This window comes from Heterodontus francisci, chromosome 2, assembly GCF_036365525.1.
Source record: "Heterodontus francisci isolate sHetFra1 chromosome 2, sHetFra1.hap1, whole genome shotgun sequence".
Classification (NCBI taxonomy): domain Eukaryota; kingdom Metazoa; phylum Chordata; class Chondrichthyes; order Heterodontiformes; family Heterodontidae; genus Heterodontus; species Heterodontus francisci.
Window position 1 is genome coordinate 177487729 of NC_090372.1, and position 26414 is coordinate 177514142.

Here is a 26414-nt window from a genome sequence, read left to right on the forward strand (position 1 = left end):
GTATAAAAATAAGGACAAAATGTATCATTGTAAAATAGGGACTGATTAACATCTGCACACCCTGGTACAATTAGCCCCTTTTTTTTGGGTTTGTTTTTTTTTGTTTGTTTAGCCCCTGCCTTCGAACGCCATTTCACCTAAAGACTTCAGTCTTGACTTCATGCCACGAACTAGTTATTAAATATGTATTTTTTTTAGAAATCACATGACAGGAAACACATTATAAAAATACAAAAAGTCAATCAGCACTCAAAGGGTTGTTGCTCTGTATGCATAACCTGTACATATTGCTTAAAGCAGGAGGATGCAAAGATGGGAGGGGCAGAGAATAATTTACATAGTTTTGGCTCCGACGTGTGTTTACAAAATTGTTTTAAATTTGTCACAGATGCAGATACTTCATCAATGTAAATTGATCAAGAACTTCTTCGTCTCACTTGGACAATCTTCTGATCTTTCCAAAGGAACAGGTGCAAAACAATATTTGTCACAGTCACAAATGATTTTGCTTACAACCTGAACTAAAAATCAGTTCAATAATATCTTCAGTCTAGGCAGACTAATGTATATTCATTTTAAGAAGTGCTACCAGCTGAACATTGCAGCCTATGAAGTGATATATTCCTTAGGTCAAGCATCAAGCAGAATGTTTAATTGTGCTAGTGTACTAAATGCACCATATTTGCCTTTCTGATTTATTAAACATTTCACCGAGTTTCACTTGCTATCTAAAAACTTAGATCTCTTATGCAGTCCACAAACCACACTGAAATACTTCAGAAACAAAGAATGCTGATTATTTACATGGTAATGTTTGCCAACAAGAATTGACCTGTGGCATCTACTACATTATCTCATTGATTTTGCAGTTCTATTTAACAAATCAAATGAAAGGAAATCAAATTTTCTAATCCTTCCTCCACCTACAAATCAAACTGAGATAACTTCCACTGCTGACTGGGTAACCAGTCAGTTTCAGGCTGCATTCCTACTTGCTCATAGCAATGCTACAACTTAGTTAATGAAGAGTACTCATAGCGCAAAGCCAAAAACATTGGCACAAATTTTGCAGTAATAAGAAGTGAAGCTCACTGATATGATAGATAAATTGGACAGCAACTTCCAGCGACCATGCATGTACAGTTAAGTGCAGAAACCAGGAAGTTGCTGTTTGATTTGCCCTGCTCTGCCACAAGCTTTGCTAAACTGGTACACTGTCAAGACACAAAGCATTAAAACACGTGAAGAGCATGAAGTTGCAGTATTTAGCCACTAGATACCCAATAAACATGCCAGATAAAGTTGGGGCTTGTCCATTCAAGTCTCAAGTATTAATGGCGTGCTAGGTCTTAACTATTAACAAGCCTCTCTGGCACTGAAAACGTACTTTTACAAAGGTGGATTCTCATTCCTTCAGATTTTAATTATTGTTGGAGATCTAAAAACATTTAAATGAAACTTTTTTTTATTTCTTTCTGTCTCATTATCTCTGTTCCATCTTCCTTTCCCCCTCTTTATTTTGCTTTCTGTACATGATTTTACACTGTATTAAATATTTTAAACTTAAATATCCTGGCTTAGATTCTGGGGATTGCATTTTAAAACCCGCCACCGAAATTATGAATTTAAATATGGAAATCATGGTCCCGTCACCGAGCGGGCGGGGCAGCCGTCATGAGGCCTCGCCACCGAGATCGGTATGGGGCCTGCCGGCATCGGGGTTGGTGGTGGGCGTCCTCCGTTGCTATCTTCATGCCCCCCCCGCCAACGTTCCCGCCGTCAGATAGCCTCTAAAATCCAGCCCTAGGTGTCTCAGTAAGGATTCTTCAATTTAATTGGTTGAAGAGAAGCTTGATTGCTTGCCCTGTTTCCAGGTCTGAGATCCGCTGTACAGTGTGTCATGCTGAAATGAATTTCTAATAACCATAAGTTGTCACAGGAAGTCCACTAAAAGCCGATGGGCAGCGTAAGTGCAATGAATAGCAAGTGTTGTTTATTTGCTGCTGACCGCAAAATCCAGTCCAATATTATAATGTAACAAAACTTGCATAGTCCCAAAAATCTACAATTAACACATTTGCAATATGGAGGACTGAAATTGTGTTACAATTTGATTTGTAAAGGAGATTTATGTCCATCTTCCACTGATAAGCAGTAACTGCAATTGAGATTCTAACAGCTGTAGGGGAAACTCTTGGAATCCAAAATGAGAAAAAAAAATTACTAAGCATTTAGAAATCCATATGTTAATCAAAACAGCCAGGATGGATTTGTTCACAGCATGTTGTGTCCGACAAATTTAACAGTTTTTTTTTTAAAGTAATCAGTTGGAAGGAAATGCAGTAATTGTCAAGTATATGGATTTTCAGAAGCTGGTTGGTAAGAAGTCTCAAGAGGCTTATTAAGAGGGAATGTAGCATCACGAATAGAAAGTTGTCAGACAGGGCAGAGTTAGGATAAATAGCTGTTGCTGGGATTGGAAAAGGCTTGGAAGTGGCATAATCCTAAAGGCTCCTATGCTCATTTTTCTTCTAGATGTAGAAGCCTTGGACAGGTAGCTTGATATCGAATTTTGCTGACAAAATAAAAAGGGCTTCAGCAAACAGAAAGGAGGACAATGACAAGTTATTGGAAAGAGCAGACAATTGGTAGATGCAATTTAATTTTGAGAAATATGAGGCCATGTCTTTTAGGAGGAAGAACAATGTATTGGAGTGAGCAAACAATGCATGGAATGATGCTGAAGGGTGTTGGATGAAGAGAAACCTAGAGATTAAAATATACAAACTTCTGAAAGTCTGAGTGCAGTTAGATAAAGTCATAAAAAGACCAGCAAAATTTTGCATTTTCTAAATAGGGGGATAGGTTACTACATCAAAAATGATATAATAAGTCTGTACAAGGCAATGGTTAGGCCACAGGTATAATACTTTGTGTATTTTGAATTGCCACATAATAGAAAGGGCATAAAAGTGTAGATTCACTGGAATAATTCACCAGGATGACAAACTATATAGTTATGAGAAGGAATTTGAGATATTGATACTACGATATTTGAACAGAAATTATGCTAATATGAAATAAATATTTTTTCAAATAATGATAGTCTTTTCCCAATTTATCCTCACAACCAATTTCATCTGGTTGGGCAATCAATGATGAATGATTGTTTTAAAATGCTGATAAGAGAGTGAGGAGACAGATGAGAAAAAACTTCTTTATACTGCAGGTTGCTGAAGCATGAAATACTTTGTCACAGGGAGTGGCTGAAATATAGATCACTGCATTTTTTTTTAAGGAAAAAATGTGGATAAACATTTGAAGCAGATGAAAATACAGGGTTATGAAGAGAACAGTGCAATTAGTTTTCAGTTCTGCTGATGAAGAGTCGCTGACCTTTTTCCGTGTTGTAAACTTCTACATTTCTATGGTATTGCTCCAAAACAATACAATGCCAGTAAGATATTTAGCAACTATGCATTGACTGATGCATTGATCTTTAGACTGAAAGTAACATACATATAAGCACTGCTGTCATTAAACTTTGTGGGCATGCAACCATTAAACTGAATTAAGGAGCATTCAATTGCACATTAATGCACAAAACTTTAAGTATGACAAATCATTGACCCTAACATTGCTTTTCCTTTAATGCTATTATATCAGCAAAATGGGCAAGATCATATTCTCCTCCTAAGAGTACATCCTGGTAAAATTTTATGACGATAGGGGAGATGGTGGCATAATGGTAATGTCACTGGACTAGTAAACCAGAGGCCCTGGGGACACGAGTTCAAATCCAGCACGGCAGCTGGAGGAATTTTAATGTAATAATTGAATTTATGAATTACATTTTAAAAATTTGGAATTGAAAACCAGTCTCAGTAATGGTGCCATGAAACTATTATCAATTGTCATAAAAACCCAGCTGGTTCACTAATATCCTTTAGGGTAGAATATCTGCTGCCCTTACCCGGTCTGGCCTACATGCGTCTCCAGACACACAGCAATGTGGCTGACTCTAACTGCCTTCTGAAATGGCCTAGCAAGCCACTCAGTTGTACCAAAATTCAAGGGCAATTAGACATGGGCAGCAAATGCTGGCCTTGCCAGCGATGCCCACATCACATGAAAGAATAAAAAAAATGAGCGAGTCAGCCAGCCGTCAAACATCAGTATTGATGCAATAAGTATGTGCCTTGACCTCATTCAGAAAATGAAGCAGTACACAGAAGCTCGCACAATATACTTCATTGTTTATCTTCTCTTTCAGTAATCTGCACTGATGGACCAGCTTTTCCTCCATGCTCAACCACAGGTCATTCCTACTCTGCTGGGTATATAACAAATCTCTTGGCCTGGTGTCCAAATTTACTTTTGATGAGACCTATTGTCTTATTTTATAGCTTTCCCATGTGGAGAAACCGGTTATCATAGCAAGGGGTGGCTGACAAGCTTCAAAATGTGCATTGCCTATTTTATACCCATCATTCAATGTTCCAGCTGTGTTTCATTCTTGCACTCTTTCCAACAATACTCCTGTAAATTTGAGCTGATGTGTTAAAGTAGACCATCTTGCAGGAATATTAAATAAATGAGATCCACACCACAAAGCTTGAGGTTCTTTCTCTTATAGCCTGAGCAGTGATTGAAACTGTGTGCCATATATTGCAAAATTCTAAAAATTTCCATTTACATATAATTTTGTCCCTTAACTTTCCATTTCAGCATGTTTTTCAGCAGAAGTTCAGTAAACACCAATGGAACAGCTTTTCACAAAGAATGGAATTCGCTGAAAACTTTTAAATGTAATGAATAGAAGCAAAGTCAAATGGACTGAACTATAAATGTAAAAGAATGGTATTTACAGGACACCAAACTACCAAACCATATCTCTCATGTGCACTCTTTATAATCTATGTGCTCTACACCTTCAACAGAAGTAAAAAATAAACAATTGCTCAAGTAGTTTAGCACTGTATCAGTATATTACATAACAAATGGATTCAGTTCTGTAGTCAAATACAAGTACAAATACCTTCAATTTCCTCTGAGAAGCAGAAAAGATTCAAAAAGTAGAAAATTAAAACAGCTAGAAGCAAAATAACTAAAATTATTTTAATTTTTTTTTAAATGGCAGCAAAAGTTAACCTACCACTCTCAATAGTTTCCTCATCTTAGAACAGCCAACAAAAAGGGAGGGGAGAAAGAAAAAGAGGTTGTGCCTTTTTATAACTATCAGCAAGATAAAAACAATTGACTCAAGCACACAAATTCTGGTTTTATTTTGATACACATTTAGTGATACAGCACTGAAACAGGCCCTTCGGCCCAACGAGTCTGTGCCAACCAACAACCACCCATTTATACTAATCCTACGTTAATCCCATATTCCCTACCACATCCCCACCATTCTCCTACCACCTACCTACACTAGGGGCAATTTACAATGGCCAATTTACCCATCAACCTGCAAGTCTTTGGCTGTGGGAGGAAACCGGAGCACCCGGCGGAAACCCACGTGGCCACAGGGAGAACTTGCAAGCTCCACACAGGCAGTACCCAGAACTGAACCCGGGTCGCTGGAGCTGTGAGGCTGCGGTGCTAACCACTACACCGCCCACATATATCTGCAGGTGCAAAATTATTGAGGGCTACATTTTGTCAAAGTGGAATTCTAGACTGCTGAATTATTTCTTTTTAAAACAGATTCTAAGCTCCCATCAAAAATTTTTAAGAATGACTTTTGATAATTTATAATCAATCTCTGCAAATCAAATTATAAACTTGGAGATTCAAATATGCTTTGGAATGCAATCCACTTTTATCTTCATATATATATTGTTGAGCCAGCCAAGTTATTTTCAATTTGATATTATCGTTTTAAAACCTCAAGGCATTCGTTTTATTACACTAAAGAATAAATGTTTCTCCTACAAAATAAAAGTTTAGTGTTACGATAACTATCTCTAGTTTTCTGTCTGTAACATTGGGATAGAGTTTCTGCTCATTCAAGCTAGTAGTATCAGCACAATCCAGGCTAAATTGGCCAAACCAGCACAAAAGATTGGAGAATTCTAATCGCAAATGTGTTATGCCCAAAAGCACTTACAGTTGTGTATTCCAAGATCTTTTATGCTAGTTTAAGATTCAATTCACCTGGATCAGGCCCCAACCACAACAATGGCCTATCTGCTGTTTAGGGAAGATTTCTCTCATTTTCTTCGGCTTATAGGCATGTTTTAAAATCCTTTCATAACAAAAATATTTAATTTGCTAAGTAAGTGACTAGTGTACAAAAATGAAACTAGTAATTGGTTTAGTGTAGTGTTTTTAAAGTCATTTTCAGTGATTTTAAAAATCAGATTACTCATAGATGAAGCCCTCATCCAAAATTCTTATTTTTGGTGACAAACCCATTTTAAAATTAATTTTAAATGTATATTAATAAAATTGAAAATCAATAAAATTAAATACATCAAGGAACAATTTTTAATTGAAAGGGAAAAAAAGAAACAATTATGCTCTATTGCGTTGCCCAATTCTATTGGTTCAGGGAAGTCTTTTCGTTTGTGATTATTCAAATGCATTCTGTCATAAACTCGAACTGCAATTCCGAGAATATTTTGGGCGCAGTTTCCCAAGTGCACCCAAAGCAGAAACTCTACCCCATTATCTTTACACCAATGTTTTCTTATGTTCTAGATCATGTGAATAGATCAAGGGAAAACTATTACACCATCTATATTTTATGAATTACTATAGTTGTTCCTGTAAACACCACCTTGCTCTAAACTCCTGTAATTAGATGCGTGCAATTCTGGTACTTTCGTCCCTTACCTTACACTTACAGTCTGAACTTTATATGCTTGCTTTACACAAGCTGCAACAAAAGTATTAATTTTAAAATTATTTGTATGTTTAAAGCATTCAAGTTAATTAGGTAAACTGATTTAAGAGAAATGTCTGCAAGAAGTTGCCACTACAGACAAGGTTCATTACTGCAAGATGTAAAATTGCTTGCAAATACATGGTTTAGATTATTTTTAAACTTTTAGCCTTTTCAAAATTGGTACCATTAACAATGCATGCTTTCTTTTGTCTCTGTTTAAGTTCAAATGCAACTGAATGTGGTACCCCAGTTGAGAGACAAAACTTGCCGGTTAAACTAGGTTACATCTTGTTCAAATGAACAACATTTGGATGCAGTTAAAAACTTCCTCCTGTTCATGTGGTCTCAATTCCACAAATCAAAAGTTGAATCAAAATGAAAAAAAAAAATACTTAAAGCTATCCAAGATGTAGAGAACCTTACAATGTCAGTTTACAAGTCATGCCTAGTGCTATAATAATAGCCAAAGATGTCTGGTGCAGCCAAAGGTACAGAGAGCTGGTTTCAATTCATTCATAGAAAATGCATTTTTGAGAACATGGCAGTCCAGCTGCTTAATCCAAACACCTAAAGGGAGCACATCATGTTGGTATCAAGTTGCCCAATTTTTCAAGTCACGCAAGAATATTCTAACCAACGGTCTAGAAATGCAATCTGCTCCTGTAGGTGTTAAGACTGAATTCCTAAGTGCTTGAAAACTGGTAAAATGCTATTAGTTGAACTCTGTGGAAATCTACCTGGCAAACTAATGAACACAAGGAAATTTGGAATACACCAGAGATCATCGTGTGAAATTATGAATAAGAATACACTTAAGTTTAGTTATAAAAACTGCAAATGAAGGAACAGACTAAAAGTTCTGCTTGGTTGGGTAGAGAACTCCCAACTAGATAAGCCTCAGTTTTGTCTACCATTTAAAATAGTTTTGATTCAGCTGAGGAGTTTCATCATTCCCCCACTGCCACAGCCTGACATGAAGCATTTTCACTCAGAAGGAATTATGATTCCTTCAAATCAAGCATGAGTACAGAATCTGTAGCCCAAATCCCATATCCTTCAGGCTGGCATGTTGCAGAGATGGTGGGGGGAGCTAAGAGGAGAAAGAAACTGGGCTAAATTACTGGATGGAAACACTTGGGGTTTCTTCACTGATGTACCAAGACCAAAAAAAGTTTTAATAATCACAGTGAATACTGACTTACATGATCGTCTATTAGAATTCCTTTGAGGCTGAACAAATGCTACAGGTCTTCGAAGTGCAAATCTCCTGCAAGAAGCCAATTACAAAAACTGTCAATATTGGACCTAGGGCTACAAAAATCTTTAAGAACAAATATTGCAGCAACATTTTATTCTTGTAAAATACTGCAAAGCAAAACAATGCATTTGATTTTACTGTAGACAAAACAAATCCTTAAGCTTTCGCATTTTAGTTTGTGGAGCCAAAAAACTGTTAAATCTCAGCTCATTGTTGCACATGAAACTGTTTTCCATTGTCTTATTCCAAACTGGAATGCCACTGATGGTATCATTTACTGTCAGCTACTTCAACCAGATATAAGGAAATCCAAACTATTTTGGCATTGAGCTTACTAACTACTTATATACTACACACAAACATTCTGTTTTCATATTAATATAATCAGAAAACAAAGGCTGCTCAGATACCTCCTTCCAATGTATATTTTTAACACCAAATTATGCTCATGAAGATTGTTATATTATCTTAACAGTTGTAAGGCTGTGGACTTAGTGGGTACCTCTCTTGGAATTGCTTTGAAGGGATTAGTCCTGCTCTCAGATTGGCATCATACTCGCGTTTGGCTTGCCACCAAGTTGCATCATCCTGGATGACGATCTGAAGGATATCTCCCTTCTTGAAAGAAAGCCCGGCTTCTTTACATGGAATAGCTTTATCCTCATTGGGATCATAATCAAATAAAGTCCTGACAAACATCTGGCAAAGAAAAAAAAAAGTCATGTTTATTCACATTTATATATGACATGGCTATTGCATCTTAAATACAAAGAATAACTTGCATCTGACAATACTGTGGATACATTGTGAAATAGAAGGAAGCTGTTCATTTGGAGAGTTTGGGAAGAGACAGCAAAGAAAGATAATTTCACAGAAATCGTATAACCACATCAGTTGCCAAAAATAATTGCATCAAAAAATTGTAAAAATAATAAAGGCTAGGCAAACAAAAAAAAAGTTCACAGCTCAGCAGGATGAATACAACAGCTTATATTTATATGCGCTTTTAATGTAATAAAACGTCCCAAGGCACTTCACAAGGGCATTGTGAAACAAAGTATGACACCAAGCCACAAAAGGAGATGTTAGGTCAGATGACCAAAAGCTTGGTCAAAGAGATGCGTTGGAATAGTCAAATGAGGCATTTTCAAGTTGGCAGGCAGTGAATAGTGGGGTGCTGCAAGGATCAGTGCTGGGGCCTCAGCTATTTACACTCTATATTAACAACTTGAATGAAGAGACAGAGAGTAATGTATCTACGTTTGGTGATGATACAAAGCTCGGTGGAAAGGTAAGATGCAGCGAGGACATAGAGAGGCTGCAAAGAGATATAGACAGGTTAAGTGAGTGCACGACAAGCTGGCAAATGGAGTATAATGTAAGGAAGTGAGAAGTTGTTCACTTTGGTCGTAAAAATAGAAAAGCTGAATATTTTTTAAAAGGTGTGAAACTGGTAAGTGTTGATGTTCAGAGAGACTTGGGTGTACTTGTACAAGGAACGCATAAAGTTAACATGCAGGTGCAGCTATTAGGAAGGCAAGTTGCATGTTGGCTTTTATTGCAAGGGGATTGAAGTACAGGAATGAAGAAGTCGTCTCACTAAAATTGTACAGGGCTTTGGTGAGACCGCTCCTGGAATACTGTGTGCAGTTTTGGTCTCCACATTTAAGAAAGGATATACTTGCATTTAAGGCTGGGATAGATCGATTTTTGGTCTCGCAGGGAATCAGGGGATATGGGGAGCAGGCAGGAAAGTGGAATTGAAGGCAAAGATAGCCATGATCGTATTGAATGGCAGAGCAGGCCATATGGTCTAACTTCTGCTCCTATTTCTTGTGTTCTTGTAATGAAGGCATAAATGGCAGGAACACCTACAGCACATGGTCTGTTGGGGGTTCAAGAAGGTGACTCACCACCAGCTTCTCAAGGGCAATTAAGAATGGGCAGTAAATGCTGGGCTTGCCAGCGGCACCCACATCCCATGAATGCATAAACAATAATTTGCAAAGGAAATGTTCCCTAATTGTGAAGATACAAACTTCTCAATATTTGGAAAGTCAATATCCCTTTTATATGCACAAGAAACTACTGCCAAATGCCATAGCTGTGGCTGATGCTCTTAATTCAGAAAGCCAATTATTACTTTAAAAAATGGATAAAAATGCTCACTGCCACTGTATAATCAGCGTACTTTGCCAACGAACTGATATGGTCAGAAGTAGACATGAAAATTAGTTAATTTATCAAGTACAAGACCCTTCCTCCTCCCAAAACTTGTATACATCATTCAAATATGGCTACATTCCAATTCAAGATTATACCGACATGTGCCAAACAATTTATAAACAAGGACCTGCAATCAATCATATTGGCATTCAAGCATATGACGGTGATGCAGTTAATAGGCTGTTTCCGGCACATGCTCACTGGAGATCATTGGAAACAGGAGCAAATTTCTGCTAACAAGCAGTTTTCCCCACAACCAGAGAGTCCACAGTTTGTTTCTACTCTAAATCAAAAGAACTTATGTTGTTACTGACTTTGGATACATTTTATTACTTAATAACATAGTTTCTTAAATGCCCTTCAATTAGCTCCCATAATTGTACAATAAGTTTAATCAGTGAATACCTAGGAATGCAGATGACAAATGTCCCAGGTTTAATCCCCAGTTTGTGCTCAGTTCCACAGCATTACCATTGCTGAATCTCCCATCAACATCCTGGGGGTTACCACAGAGCAGAAAGTTAACTGGACCAGCCATGTAAACTTTGCGACAAAAAGAAACAGGCGGAGGCTAAGAATTCTGTGGCGAGTAACTCACCTCCTGACTCCCCAAAACCTGTCCACCATCTACAAGGCACAAGCCAGGAGCATAATGGAATAATCTCCACTTACTTAGATGAGTGCAGCTCCAACAACATTCAAGAAGCTCAACACACTCCAGGACAAAACAGCCCACTTGACTGGCACCTTAAACATTCACTCCCTCCACCACTGGCATACAGTGGCAGCAGTGTTTACCACCCACAAGATGCAATGCAACAACTGGCAACAGCTTCCCTGACAGCACCTTCCAAACCCAAAACCTCTACCATCTAGAAGAACTAGGGCAGCACCATCTGCAAGTTCTCCTCCAAGTCACACACCATCCTGACTTGGAACTATATGGCCGCTCCTTCACTGTCTCTGGGTCAAAATCATGGAACTCCCTCGCTAAAAGCACTGTGGGCGTACCTACACCACAGGGACAGCAGCGGTTCAAGAAGGCGGCTCACCACCTTCTCGAGGCCAATTTGGGATTGGCAATAAATGCTAGCCTTGCTAGCAAGGCTCACATCCCATGAACAAATTTTAAAAAACTAATGTCTCACACAGAATTCCAGCAAGCTGCTAACTCCTTCAGCAAAGGAAGAGAGGTGCAGGTGAAAAAAAAATGGCAAGAACCACCCCCAATTCTACCTTAGAATCAGTAAAAATACAGAGGGGGTTAGTAACAGAACATGGAGAATGGTTAACATAATTCTGAACCTAACAAGAACTACAAAACACAGACTGGTATGACCCGGCCAAAATTTATTTCTGCACAAAAACTGACAAACAGATTATCAGGTCAAATAGCTACCATTTGTGCAGCCCTGCTGTGCACAAGTTGGCTGTTTGTTGGCTGAGCAATCACTAAAGTTCAAAAAGTAATTTACTGGCTGTGAAATGCTTTGTTTTGGTCCTGAGGATGTGAAAGGGGTTATATAAATGCAAGTTATTTCTTTGTTTGTACAGACAATTTAATGCTGAGTTAATAAAGATAAACATATGAGGGACAAAGAAACGAAATACCAGAAAAACTTTTAATCTGGCAATTCTATTTGTATATTGCGCATCCATTTAAAGATCTTGAGTTTGAATAGAGTGTTAGCAATCATCCTAATTTGAATACTTTGACTGACAATGTTGCAAGCTCTCAAGGATTTGGTGATAATGGATTGTTCCTTGAAGGAAGGAAGGAGCAGAAAAAAGAGCAATAAGGGGAAAGAATATAACAAATGGCAAAATGGTTATGGAAAAATAGCATAAGTCCACGCACTCCACAGATAATGGCCTGGGGTATCCACGAGATTACCCAAAATCAGCTAAACCAGTGCAAAAGATTAAAGAATTTCAAGTGTAAATTACGTCCAAAGCAAATTGAGTTTGCATGAGCTTTTACAATAGTTTGAAAAACATCACACTGGAAGGCGGCCTCGCCCACAAAACTGGCCAAATCAAATAATCACCATGACAGTTTCTGCTAATTCCAGCCAGAGAGGCTCTTAAATTAAGATTTTTTTAAAATGTGCAGAGGCGCTAATACGTACCTTTTAAAATCTTTAACTCTTTTACTTTCTAAGAAACTAACTGCTGTAGACCAATGTAACTAATAAATGGTTCTGTATAGCTTTTTAAAGTCATTTTCATTTACTCACAAATGGTGGACAAGATTAAAAGTGCCTTTTTCTTGTGATAAGCCTATTTCCAGTTATATCAAAAAAAAACTACACTAGGCTACCACTCAAATATAATCAAGGAAAATTTTTAATGCCAAGTTTTGCAATTACATTCTACAACGCTGCTCCATTAAGCAATATGTAAATGAATGAGTGGAAACTTTAGCAAAAAATTCACTTTGCAAAAGTGGTGCGATTTTGAGTACAATTTTCCTCTGCTGGCTGGTCATCAGCCACCTCGAGAAGTTGGGACTGTTTTCCTTGGAGAAGGCTGACAGGAGATTTGATAGATGTATTCAAATCATAAGGGGTCTGGACAGAGTGGATAGGAAAAAATCCCCGCTTGTGAAAGGACCAAGAACGAAAGGGCACAGATTTGAAGTGACTGGCAAAAGAAGCAAAAGTGACATGAGGAAAAACTTCTTCATGCAGCGAGTGGTTAGGATCTGGAATGCACTGCCTGAGTGTGTGGTGGCGGCAGGTTCAGTTAAGGCCTTTGAAAGGGAATTAGACTGTTATCTGAAAAGAAAGAATGTGCAGGGTTACGGGGAGAAGGCAGGGGAATGTCATTAGGTGAATTTCTCACAGAGCCGGTGCAGACACGGTAGACCGAATGGCCTCCTTCTGTGCTGGATTGCTCATTGCACCCAAAGTAGAAACTCTTGGTCCCCATGTTCAATTATTAATTCAATTAATAATTAATAACTAGAGAAATGTTAGGTGAAATTATTATATTTATATTAACAGTTAATGACAAACTATAGTTTGATCAGACAGGTGGTATGTTGAGCCAAACAACATTTAAAACTGAAGTTACAGAAATGGGGAATTTCTTGAGGATGAACAGCTTATATTGGTCTGAACAATCACAGAAAGAGAAAAACACTTAGTTTTCCCAACAAAGTAATAACTTTGGCTCAGATAGCTGAAAAACTAATTATTACTGAGGAAGCCATGAAATGCAATAATGAGCCTTAAGAGCAGCCCATTTGAAGATGACCTTTAATATAGGAACAGCAAGAGTGGAAAAGAGCAGAATGTCATTTATACTTAAAATCCTGAGGTAGACGAGAATGAGATCCTGGATTACTGAAACAGTTAAATTTCACCATGCCGTTGCAAATATATAAATAATAACCCAGATTTTGCAGTCAGCAACGAGGCATAGGTGCTCACCTCGCTTGAGCTAACCACAGAGTTTCTGTGGGCTACTCAGCATAGATTTCCTCTAATCTAGTGTTTATTCTAGTGTGGTGGTATCTACAGAGGATCTGTGGTATCTGAGAGAGACAACGAGGTTCTTCAATCAAACAAACTGAAGAATCCTCACCGATCGAACAGCAAGAACTTGTATTTATAAAGCACCATTAACATAATAAAACATCCCAAGATGCTTCACAGGACGTAAAGCAAAATTTGACACGACATAACATCGCACAAAAGCAAAATACTGCAGATGTTGTAAGTCTGAAATAAGAACAGAAAATGCTGGAAACACTCAGCAAGTCTGGCAACATCTGTGGAGAGACAAACAGAATTAATGTTTCAAGTCAATGATCCTTCATCAGAACTTGGAAAAGTTAGAAATATAAAGCGTTTTATATGCAGCCCAGCCTCTACCAGTCATGGATGAGCTGGACATACAGCCAACTAAATCGGAACTCAGTGATGCCATTGATTCTCTAGCCAGTGGAAAAGCCCCTGGGAAGGACAGCATTACCCCTGAAATAATCAAGAGTGCCAAGCCTGCTATACTCTCAGCACTATATGAACTGCTATGCCTGTGCTGGGACGAGGGAGCAGTACCCCAGGACATGCGCGATGCCAACATCATCACCCTCTACAAAAACAAAGGTGACCACGGTGACTGCAACAACTACCGTGGAATCTCCCTACTCAGCATAGTGGGGAAAGTTTTCGCTCGAGTCGCTCTGAACAGGCTCCAGAAGCTGGCCGAGCGCGTCTACCCTGAGGCACAGTGTGGCTTTCGTGCAGAGAGATCGACCATTGACATGCTGTTCTCCCTTCGTCAGATACAGGAGAAATGCCGTGAACAACAGATGCCCCTCTACATTGCTTTCATTGATCTTACCAAAGCCTTTGACCTCGTCAGCAGACGTGGTCTCTTCAGACTACTAGAAAAGATCGGATGTCCACCAAAGCTACTAAGTATCATCACCTCATTCCATGACAATATGAAAGGCACAATTCAACATGGTGGCTCCTCATCAGAGCCCTTTCCTATCCTGAGTGGTGTGAAACAGGGCTGTGTTCTCGCACCCACACTTTTTGGGATTTTCTTCTCCCTGCTGCTTTCACATGCGTTCAAATCCTCTGAAGAAGGAATTTTCCTCCACACAAGATCAGGGGGCAGGTTGTTCAACCTTGCCCGTCTAAAAGCGAAGTCCAAAGTACGGAAAGTCCTCATCAGAGAACTCCTCTTTGCTGACGATGCTGCTTTAACATCTCACACTGAAGAGTGCCTGCAGAGTCTCATCGACAGGTTTGCGGCTGCCTGCAATGAATTTGGCCTAACCATCAGCCTCAAGAAAACGAACATCATGGGGCAGGATGTCAGAAATGCTCCATCCATCAATATTGGCGACCACGCTCTGGAAGTGGTTCAAGAGTTCACCTACCTGCAAACGCGACATGAAATCGTGTGACATTGATCACAAGTCGTGGGAGTCAGTTGCCAGCATTCGCCAGAGCTGGCGGGCAGCCATAAAGACAGGGCTAAATTGTGGCGAGTCGAAGAGACTTAGTAGTTGGCAGGGAAAAAGACAGAGGCGCAAGGGGAGAGCCAACTGTGTAACAGCCCCGACAAACAAATTTCTCTGCAGCACCTGTGGAAGAGCCTGTCACTCCAGAATTGGCCTTTATAGCCACTCCAGGCGCTGCTTCACAAACCACTGACCACCTCCAGGCGCATATCCATTGTCTCTCGAGATAAGGAGGCCCAAAAGAAAACAGGTCAAATGGGGGAGGGTGGAAAAAGAACAAAAAGGAAGGTCTGTGATCGGGCGGAAGATGGGAGACATTAAATGACAAAAGAGTTGGTGGGGCATGACCAAAGGGAGTAATAACGGGACAAGTAGAGAGACAACAGATGTGTCCAGAGGAGGTGTAAACAGCAGAATGATGAACAGTGGCTGTCCGAAAGTAAAACAAGCCGAACACCGAAACATGCAAAGGAAACAAAATGGGAAGCAGAGATCATGGTCTGAAATTGTTGAACTCAGTGTTGAGTCCATGAGGCTGTAAAGTGCCTAATCGAAAGATGAGGTGTTCCTCGAGGTTGCGTTGAGCTTCACTGGAACACTGCAGTAGGCTGAGGACAGAGATCTCAGTGTGAGAGCAAGGTGGAGAATTAAAATGGCGGGCCACCGGAAGCTCAAGGTCATTCTTGCGGACTGAACGGAGGTGTTCCACAAGGCGGTCACCCAATCTATGTTTGGTCTCCCCAGTGTAGAGCAGATCGTACTGCGAGCAGAAAATACTGTATATTAAACTGAGAGAATGGCATGTAGATCACTGTATCACATGAAAGGAGTGTTTGGGACTGCAGACGGTGAAGAGAGGGAAGATAAAATGGGAGGTTGCATGTGCTTGCATGGTAAGGAGATGGGGTGATGGGGGTGATTGAGGAGTGGATCAGGGTGTCAAGGAAGGAATGGTCCCTTTGGAATGCTGAAAGGGGAGGGGAAGATGTGCTTGGTGTTGGCATCACGTTGGAGGTGGCGGAAATGGCACATGATGATCCGTTGAATATGGAGGCTGGTGGGGTGGAAGGTGAGGACAAGGAGAACCCGCTCGAGGTTCTGGCAGGGATGGGAAGGGGTGAGAGCAGAAGTGCGGGAAATGGGTCAGACACAGTTAAGGGCCCTGTCAACTGTGATGGCGGTGGGTGGGGGCGGATGTCCTCCATTGAGGAAAAAGGAAGAGATATCAGAAGTGCTGGTGTGGAAGGTTGCATCAGAACAGACGCGACGGAACGGCAAAACTGGGAGAATGGAATAGAGTCCTTACAGCAAGCAGGGTGTGAAGAATTGTAGTCGAGGTAGCTGAGGGAGTCAGTGGGCTTATAATGAAAACAACACAAAATTCAGGTACGGCAAGCAATTAGGAAGGCAGATGGCATGTTGGCCTTTATTGCAAGGGGATTGGAGTACAAGAATAAGGAAGTCTTGCTACAATTGTATAGTAGAGCCCTACCAAATTCACGTATTTAAATTGTAAATGTCACAATGTTGCAACAAACCATGAAAATGATCTAATTGAAACAAACCAAAAAGACAAGGGAGGTTTCTGTTTACAAATGGCATTTACTGTACACTCAAACACTATTGTGAAAAGCTGACTATAAACAGGTCACATTCTTTACTCACTGAAGTCAGTGGTTAAATGCGAGCATGGAGCAACCTGCAACTGACTCTTTGCTCATTCCGTCTCTGCACTGTAAACACCTATCCGTGTTTAGACACAGCTCTCCTCACATCCACAGAGTTTGTTGGAATTGGCAGACACCGTGGTACGAGCCTTGCAAGGTGGGGGATTCTGCATTCCACAGAGTTCCAAAACTGCAGCACAGGCAAAGTACAATCTATTTCTTTTGCACCACTTTTATAAGCAGGATTCTCCAGCCTACAGTTCTCGTCAAAGCCAGCAATTACATCAAATGAGATTAAAACTACCATCAACATTAAGGGGAGTGTGTGGTGTAGTGGTAATGTCACTGAGCTAGTAATCTGGATTTCCAGACTAATGCCCTGGGGGCATGGGTTCAAATCCCATCATGGTAGCTGGTGGAATTTAAATTCAATTAATTAATAAAAATCTGGAATTAAAATCTAGTCTTGAAAGAGTGGAAATACACTCAGTATATTCGGCAGACACAGCAGCATTGGGTATTGCGTACAACAGTAGCATTTTGGGTAATGTATACGTGACTGTTAGCACGTTGTGGCTTCCTCATCAGCACTGCCTGCCTGTGAGACAGACTGAGAACGTTGCTGTAGCCTCTGGAATGTGGAGTGTGCAGAATCTCTCTCCCTTGCAAGTAAAAATAAACGGTACACTGTTAACCTCTATCAGACGGTGTGGAGAGTCGTTAATTGATTTTAATTTGATTCTCACAACAGTCTCAGTAATGCTGCCATGACACGATCATCAATTGTCATAAAAATCCATACCCCTTTTGGAAAGGAAATCTGCTGTCCTTACCTGGTCTGGCCTACATGTGACTCCAGACCCACAGCAATGTGATTGACTCAGTTGTCAAGGGCAATTAGGGATGGGTAACAAATGCTGGAATTGCCAGCAATGCCCACATCCCATGGAAGAATAAATAAAAATCAACAGGTGTATTTGTGCCGGGTCAAAGATATGCACAGCTTTCAGGAAAGCCGCAGAAGATTGTTGAAACCTCAGACGTTTTTTTCTTTACCGCTTGACTTTTCCCCCTATGTCATGTCCAGTAAAGGTATATCCTATTCATAACTTTAAACAGGTTTAAACAGGGATCAAATTCAGCATAGAATCTTATGGAACTGAATTTTCCTTTTTTTTTTAAATGGAACACAATGAACATTAAAAGGCTAGATAAGATGGCTGCCAAGGGTCAGGTGACTTTTGCAATTTCGGCCCAGACTCTGAAGTATCTCAAACCTCTGGAAAATTCCTAATTAAATGACCATAGCTAGAGTGCCTCCCTTGAATGGGCATACGAAGACAAAACCAGTGTTGGAATTCACACCTCCTACCGTTTGTGCTGTGACCCAAAACACAATATCTATGGAATCCTGGACTCAATGTTTCCGAGCTCTAATCTTAACAAAGAGAGCTGTAAGAAAACAGTTACATCATAAGTAGGCGCGAATGGCCACCATCCATCCACAATAAGTAGCAATGGCTTCAACCTTCAAATCATTCTGGGTGGACAACAGAAGCATTGATCAGGTTACCACCTGACTGAAACTCATCACAAATAATGAATCTTATTACTCTAAGAACCAGGGAGGAACCAGGCAGTCTACAAACAACAGCTGGAGAGACAGCAACAAAGGCAGAACACCTATGCCTTAAAACTGGAAACTACAACATCCTAAGGTCTCCAAACCTGTCCCTTTTCAATTGCACCAGTACAGAAAACCAACCTCCTGGTAATGAGACACAAGCAACTAACTTGGTGACCTGCTAAAAATCCACCGCTTTGAGAGAATCCTACAACGACTTTGATATACGACTCTGGCTAACAAATCCACCGAACTTCACTTCAGGAGTGAAAACGCTTTCTTCACCTGGCCCGCAACACATGCCTTTTCCTTAGGTCGAGCCAAAATCACGTGACTTATGAACCATTACTTTTCTTATAATTTGTAAAAGTGCACTATCCTCTTTAATGGTTCTTTTGCTCGTGAGAATCTGTGTGAGTGGTGAGTGGCATAGCATTAGACTTTTGGGGTGAATGAGTGAATAATGAAAAATAATTCTCTTTATTTAAACCCACGAAAAGCATGCCGCTGGTTATTCAAACTGGCTATACACTCGGGTTAAGAAACATACACAGCTTCCTTGTCAAAAACACACTGATTACGGGACAGTAAAGGGAAGGGAAGTGCGATTTCAGTTCTCGCTCAATTCTGTCCTTAACACAGTAGCAGTAATACTGTTTGAGCTTCTTTGCCATGCAAGAAAACACCTGTTGAGCACAGGCATTTAATTCAGTGTCATCAGTGTTGTTGGTTTGACTGATCTTCAGCCCCATACAGTACAGCCATTACTTTATTGTAAGCTTTGTCAATTGTGACGTGTCAAGATTCAAACCAAGTGATTAAATCCATCAGTCGTGTTACATTCTTGGTAACAAACTGAAACTCCTAATTAAGCTGAGCATCGTTTAGAAGGGTTACAATGTCTGTTAAAACCTGTATTTTCAGTGTCAGTGTGATCTCTTCAGAGATGAAGTCTGTGTAGTATTTCAGGTGAACTGTATGCTACTGTACTGTATGTACTGCCTGAAACCAAAAATTCCAACAGAGGAAGGGCAATGTTTTATTCCCCAAATTCAGCCATTTCATCTGCATTTTCAATGTGTTGCCTGTATCAAAGCTTGTGGCTAGAGCCGTGTTTGAAGATCTTTTTAATGTAGCTGACCAGTTTGTTGACTTTACCAAACTCGCTTTTTCACAGCTCACTGACAAGAGAAATTATATCTGCATTACATGTAATATGGACAGCACCAGGCATTACCCCTTGGAGCACAGATCTGAAAGTCATGTAGATTACATTGTCATTCATGAAAGCAGACACTTTGTTGACATCTGCACCATATTTTGAAACGGTTTTATCGCTGGGGAAACTATGGTGTTCTCTTTGTCTCTTTGGCCTCCTTATCTCGAGAGACAATGGGTAAGCGCCTGGAGTTGGTCAGTGGTGTGTGAAGCAGCGCCTGGAGTGGCTATAAAGGCCAATTCTAGAGTGACAGGCTCTTCCACAGGTGCTGCAGAAAAATTTGATTGTCGGGGCTGTTACGCAGTTGGCTCTCCCCTTGCGCCTGTCTTTTTTCCTGCCAACTGCTAAGTCTCTTTGACTCGCCACACTTTAGCCCCGCCTTTATGGCTGCCCACCAGCTCTGGCGAAAGTTGGCAACTGACTCCCACGACTTGTGATCAATGTCACAGGATTTCATATCGCGTTTGCAGACGTCTTTAAAGCGGAGACATGGACGGCCGATGGGTCTGATACCAGTGGCGAGCTCGCTGTACAATGTGTCTTTGGGGATCCTGCCATCTTCCATGTGGCTCACATGGCCAAACCATCTCAAGCGCCACTGACTCAGTAGTGTGTACAAGCTGGGGATGTTGGCCGCCTCGAGGACTTCTGTGTTGGAGATACGGTCCTGCCACCTGATGCCAAGTATTCTCCGGAGGCAGCGAAGGTGGAATGAATTGAGACGTCGCTCTTGGCTGACATACGTTGTCCAGGCCTCGCTGCCATAGAGCAAGGTACTGAGGACACTGGCTTGATACACTTGGACTTTTGTGTTCCGTGTCAGTGCGCCATTTTCCCACACTCTCTTGGCCAGTCTGGACATAGCAGTGGAAGCCTTTCCCATGCGCTTGTTGATTTCTGCATCTAGAGACAGGTTACTGGTGATAGTTGAGCCTAGGTAGGTGAACTCTTGAACCACTTCCAGAGCGTGGTCGCCAATATTGATGGATGGAGCATTTCTGATGTCCTGCCCCATGATGTTTGTTTTCTTGAGGCTGATGGTTAGGCCAAATTCATTGCAGGCAGCCGCAAACCTGTCGATGAGACTCTGCAGGCACTCTTCAGTGTGAGATGTTAAAGCAGCATCGTCAGCAAAGAGGAGTTCCCTGATGAGGACTTTCCGTACTTTGGATTTCGCTCTTAGACGGGCAAGGTTGAACAACCTGCCCCCTGATCTTGTGTGGAGGAAAATTCCTTCTTCAGAGGACTTGAACGCATGCGAAAGCAGTAGGGAGAAGAAAATCCCAAAAAGTGTGGGTGCGAGAACACAGCCCTGTTTCACGCCACTCAGGATAGGAAAGGGGTCTGATGAGGAGCCACCATCTGCACCGTATTTTGAAACGGTTTTATCGCTGGGGAAACTATGGTGTAATTAACAGTTTCTAAGTGGACGCAGTCTGCGAGCACTGTTGTTAGCTTTCTTGACTCTACAACTTCGGCCTTACCAGACATAAAATCAAATAAAACGTGCAGCACATAGTTGCCTTGCTCATCAGTGGACTCATCACAAATAATTGCAAACGACTCACGTGTTAATCTGAAAATCCATCTCCTCACAATATGTAGCAAAAACCTTCAGTAGGTTTATTTGCACTTGACAAGCAACCACCATTTTGACATTATGTTTCAATGAATAACCGCAGCTTTGGGTGATCAAGTTTCTCCAATGTTATGTTGGCACTTGCAAAAGCACCCACAAGTTCCACTGTACCAACTGATGATTTTCTGAGTTCTCTGCTGACTTATTATAAAAGAGATTAAATTGTTACTTGTTTTATCGTATGATTGTTTTCCAGCAGTGCGATGTCGGATGTTCTCTTTCTGCTGCAATGGCCTTCAGACTCTCAGTGGCGCTGAACTGCTGCCCACTGTGTGTGATCCAATGAAACACTACAGCTTGTACAAAACAGTATTCCACCATTGACATGCAGAATTTGGCTTCTAAATTCTTTCACTCGATGTGCTGCAGTAATGATTGTCGTCGTTTTTGATTTGCTCATTCTGGCATTCCCACCTGTTTGCTAGTACTTGAGACTGCTTCCCTCAAAACTGCACTGGAACCCCCTCCCTCATCTACCAATCAGCAAGTTGAGCCTTGCGTCAATCACTAAAACGCACGATGTTTGCAACATGCCAGTCTAGAACCAGGAGAAGCAGTCTCAGAATAAGGGGAAGGCCATTTAAACTGAGATGATGAGAAAAAATTTCTTTGCTCAGAGAGTGGTGAATCTTTGGAATTCTCTACCCCAGAGGGTTGTGGAAGCTCAATCATTGAACATGTTCAAGACAGAAGCCAATAGGTTTCTGAATACTAATGACATCAAGGAATATGGGAATAGTGGGGAAAAAATGGCGTATAGGTATATGATCAGCCATGATCCGTTTGAATGATGGAGCAGGCTCGACAGGCCAAATGGCCTCCTTCTGCTCCTATTTCCTATGCCCAGCAATCAGTGAAGTGAGCCTTGTGTCAATGAATGGGTCTTGATGCAAGAAAGGAGATGGCCAACACAGCTTTGGGTGATCTCACAGAGAGGAGAATGTGGGAGGCCGACCAGATGTGCATTGGAATAGTCATGTCCAGAGATAACAAAGGCACGGATGAGGGGTTCAGCAGCCGATGAGCTGAGGCAGAGGCAGAGCTGGGCAGTGTCATCGAAGTGAAAATAGATGTTTGCAGTGATGATGTGGACATGTGGTCCGGAGCTCATCTCAAGGTCAAATTTGACACCAAGGTTGCCGACAGTCGGGATCAGCTTTAGACTGTTGCCAGGGGTGTAGTCAGTGGTTAGGGAATTGAAGTTGTTGTGGGAGACCAAAGACAACAGAATCATAGAAAGTTTAAGGCACAGAAAGAAGCCACGGCCCATTGTGTCTGTGCCGGCTGAAAAACGATCCACCCATTCTAATCCCACCTTCCAGCATTTGGTCCGTAGCCCTGCAGATTACAGCACTTGAGGTACATATCCAGACTCCATTTGAATGAGTTGAGGGTTTCTGCCTCAATTACCCTTTCAGGCAGTGAGTTCCAGACCCCCACCACTCTCTGGGTGAAAAAGTTTTTCCTCATCACCTCTCCAATTTTTCTACCAATCACTTTAAATCTATGCCCCCTAGTCACTGACCTCTCTGCTAAGGTGAATAGACCCTTCACCTCCATTCTATCCAGGCCCCTCAAAATTTTATGAATTTCAATCAGATCTCCCCTCGGCCATCTTTGTTCCAAAAACAACCCCAGCTTATCGAATCGTTCCTCATAGCTGCACTTTTTAAAATATAATAGCTTTAGTCTTCCCAATATTTAATTGGAGGAAATTTCTGTTAATCCAGCGCTGGATGTCAGACAAGCAGTTTAACAATTTAGAGACAGTGGTGAGATAGTGCGGGTGTCATCAGTATACATGTGACATTGATGTGTTTTCGAATGATGTTGTTGAGGGGTGAGAAATAGGAGGGGGACAAGGATAGATCCTTGGGGGACATCAGAGGTAAATGTAGGAATGGGAAGAGAAGCCATTGCAGGCGATTCTCTGGCTACGATTAGATAGTAGTCCAACCCTGGAGGATGGTGGAGAGGCTCTGAAGGAGCATGATGTGATCAACTGTATCAAGGCTGCAGACAGGTCAAGAACGATGAGGAGGATTGGTTTGCTTTTGTCACAATCACACAGGATGCCATTTACGACTTTGGCAAGAACCATTTCGGTGCTGTGGCCAGGGAGGAAACTTGATTCGAGGGATTCAAACAGAGTTCTGGGAAAGATGGACACAAATTTGGGAGGCAACACGTTCAAGGACTTGAGAGGAAAGGGAGTTTGGAGATGGGTGGTAATTTGCAAGGATGGAGAGGACAAGAGTTGATTTCTTGAGGAGAGGAGTGATGACGGTACATTTGAAACTGAGCACCTTTAATAATGTCAACTAACATGGGAGCCAGGAAGGGAAGTTGGATGTTCAGTAGTTTATTGGGAACCAGGTCCAAAGAGCAGGAGGTGGACCTCATGACAAGATGAATTTGAACAGGGCAAAAGGGAAGATAGGAGAGAAATTAGGGAAAGGGCGGGTGTTGGAGGAGGTTCAGCACAGTGGGCTCGGAGAAAGGAGGGAAGTGCCCGAGGCAGTTGATAGGATTGTCTCAATCTTAGTGACAAAGAAATCCAGGAGCTCCTTGCACTTATTGTTGGAGGAGAGGGTGGAGAAAACAGGGAACAGGGGTTTAAGATGATGACTTAAGAACATAAGAACTAGGAGCAGGAGTAGACCACAAGGCTCCTTGAGACTGCTCCACCATTCAATATGATCATGGCTTCTACCTCAACTTCAAAAATAAGTGGCTATAAAGCACTTTGGGACAGCCTGAGGTTGTGAAAGGCGCTATATAAAATGCGAATCTTTCTTTTACTGTGTGTATGTCTAAGATGTGCCTGCCACACTCAAAAGCATTAGCATTGTCATACCAATTTCTGTCTGATTCATGTCACACCCTACAAAATGCATCATACATGAACCTGATCAGCTTAAAACAGTATGAAATCACAACTGAAGATAGCATGGGCAATCAAGTACAGAAAAAAACTATCAAGAATCAACAGTCAGGGAACAGCTTTAAAAGAAACAAACAACAAATTAAATTGCTCACAATATTTCTTTGAAAATCCTTTCAGGCACTGTATCGTCTTATCAATAGCTTGGCAGCCTTGTACCAATCAGGTTTCTAACATAATCATGTGAAACTTACATAATTAGAACATGCCCATACATTTGCTGACACGTCAGTGAAGTACTGAGGAAGTGCTGGACTGTCTGAGGTGCCATTTTTCTGGATGAGGTGTGAAGCTGAGGCCCTGTTTGCTCTCCTAGGGACACTACAGAAACTTGAGCAGGGGGAGTTCTCCATGAGTTGTGGCCAATATTTACATTTCAACCAATATTGTTAAACAGATGAACTAATTAATTAACTCATTATTGTCTGTGGAACCTTACTGTCTGCAAATTGACCCGAAACGTTAACTCTGCTTCTCTTTTCACAGATGCTGCCAGACCTGCTGAGTGGTTCCAGCATTTTTTGTTTTTATTTCAGATTTCCAGCATCCGCAGTATTTTGCTTTTATTTTGGCTTTTGTGCCTACATTACAACATTTTAAAAGGACTTCAATAGCTGTGAAGTGCTTTGGGATAATGAGGTTGTGAAAGGCACTAATTAATGCAATTCTTTTCTTTTTTTAAAAAAAGTGAACAATGTAGGACAGGGCAAAATCAGGTTTAGCACCAAAATATAAAAGTCAAGTTATTTTACCTTATCCAAATTATATTTTCCCTCTACATCTGGATGTTCTAGGTCTTAAGTCTAATTATGATATTCATTACAGCAGGTTCAACAGTATGTGGACAATACATCATTTCCACATTTCTTGACCACCATGATGACTGAAAAATGTGTGACAACATAACAATAAACAGCAGTGCTGTTTGGAGCAGGAGTCAATTTTCCAGATGCATTTTCTTAGCCAAAATAAAGTTAAAATGGTTTTTAAGTGTTTACTGATTCCAGGCATTCTGCAAAACATAATGCAACTTTGCCAATTTTACAAAGTTAGTAGCAAAACTTGATGCAAATTCTGGCAAGATTTATAGACTAAACACAATACTGTCAATGTTAATGCATTCCAGGCATTTCCATAGTACAAATACACAATTCATAAATTTTTCAGTCATGTTTAATGGAAAGTGAATCACCTTTTCACCTGCCTTGCAGAAACAGAGAAGCACAAATCAAGTCTTATTTTATGATACACTGCAGATAGTGCGACTCACAGTATGCAATTATTGTGGTAAATATTATGGTTTAGAATACTGGTGATTACATTTGCAGGAAGTATTTTAAAACATTTTAGTATTTAGTGGACAGAAAGCTACCATTTTTAATGCAAATGCAATTTCAAAGTTCACAGATATTTTAGAAAGCACGCTGACAGATTTACTCACATTTAGGTTTTATATAGTTCGACAACACAAGCTCCTGCAACTGTTTAACTCAATATGAAAACAGCTTAATAGCTATGTTTTTCAGCAACGTAAGTTATCTCAGAGACCCAAATATCAGCAAAAAATTGAGCAGCATTAAACCTTGTGTCTGGTGTAAACACAAGCATGGTCCAAAACTTTCAACACCGTGCAACCTTATTCTTGATGTAATATCAAATGGTGCTGTTCAAATCAAAACCAGCTATTTGTTAATTGATAACAGCCCAAGTTAATAAGTTTGAGAACTCGTAATATAACTGTATTTTGCATTTTGTTTGAGAAATACAAGCTACTCTGAAATACAACTACATAAATACCAGACTAGATTTGCCATAAAAAGCTTTTGTAGCAAATAATGATTTTTTTAAAAACATAACAGAAATAAACTACAACAAAAATTGCCATTCCAGGTAAATAAAAGTTTCACATCAATTTTACTTGGTGCTTTGGAAAGCACTGGATTGTTATGTCTTCACTACCTCAT

General features: G+C 40.6%; 1 protein-coding gene across 10 annotated transcripts in view; it reads right to left on the bottom strand.

The window, feature by feature from the left end:
* The window catches only part of mpp7a (MAGUK p55 scaffold protein 7a), a 594283-nt gene that overhangs the window by 98518 nt on the left and 469351 nt on the right, over positions 1-26414 (bottom strand). For all 10 annotated transcript variants that reach the window (XM_068014202.1, XM_068014172.1, XM_068014194.1 and 7 more), the window contains 2 exons: positions 8653-8849; positions 8095-8159 (listed from right to left, as the gene is read on the bottom strand). In XM_068014202.1, the coding sequence (XP_067870303.1) occupies positions 8095-8159; positions 8653-8849 (262 nt within the window). The remainder of the gene's footprint in view (positions 1-8094; positions 8160-8652; positions 8850-26414) is intronic.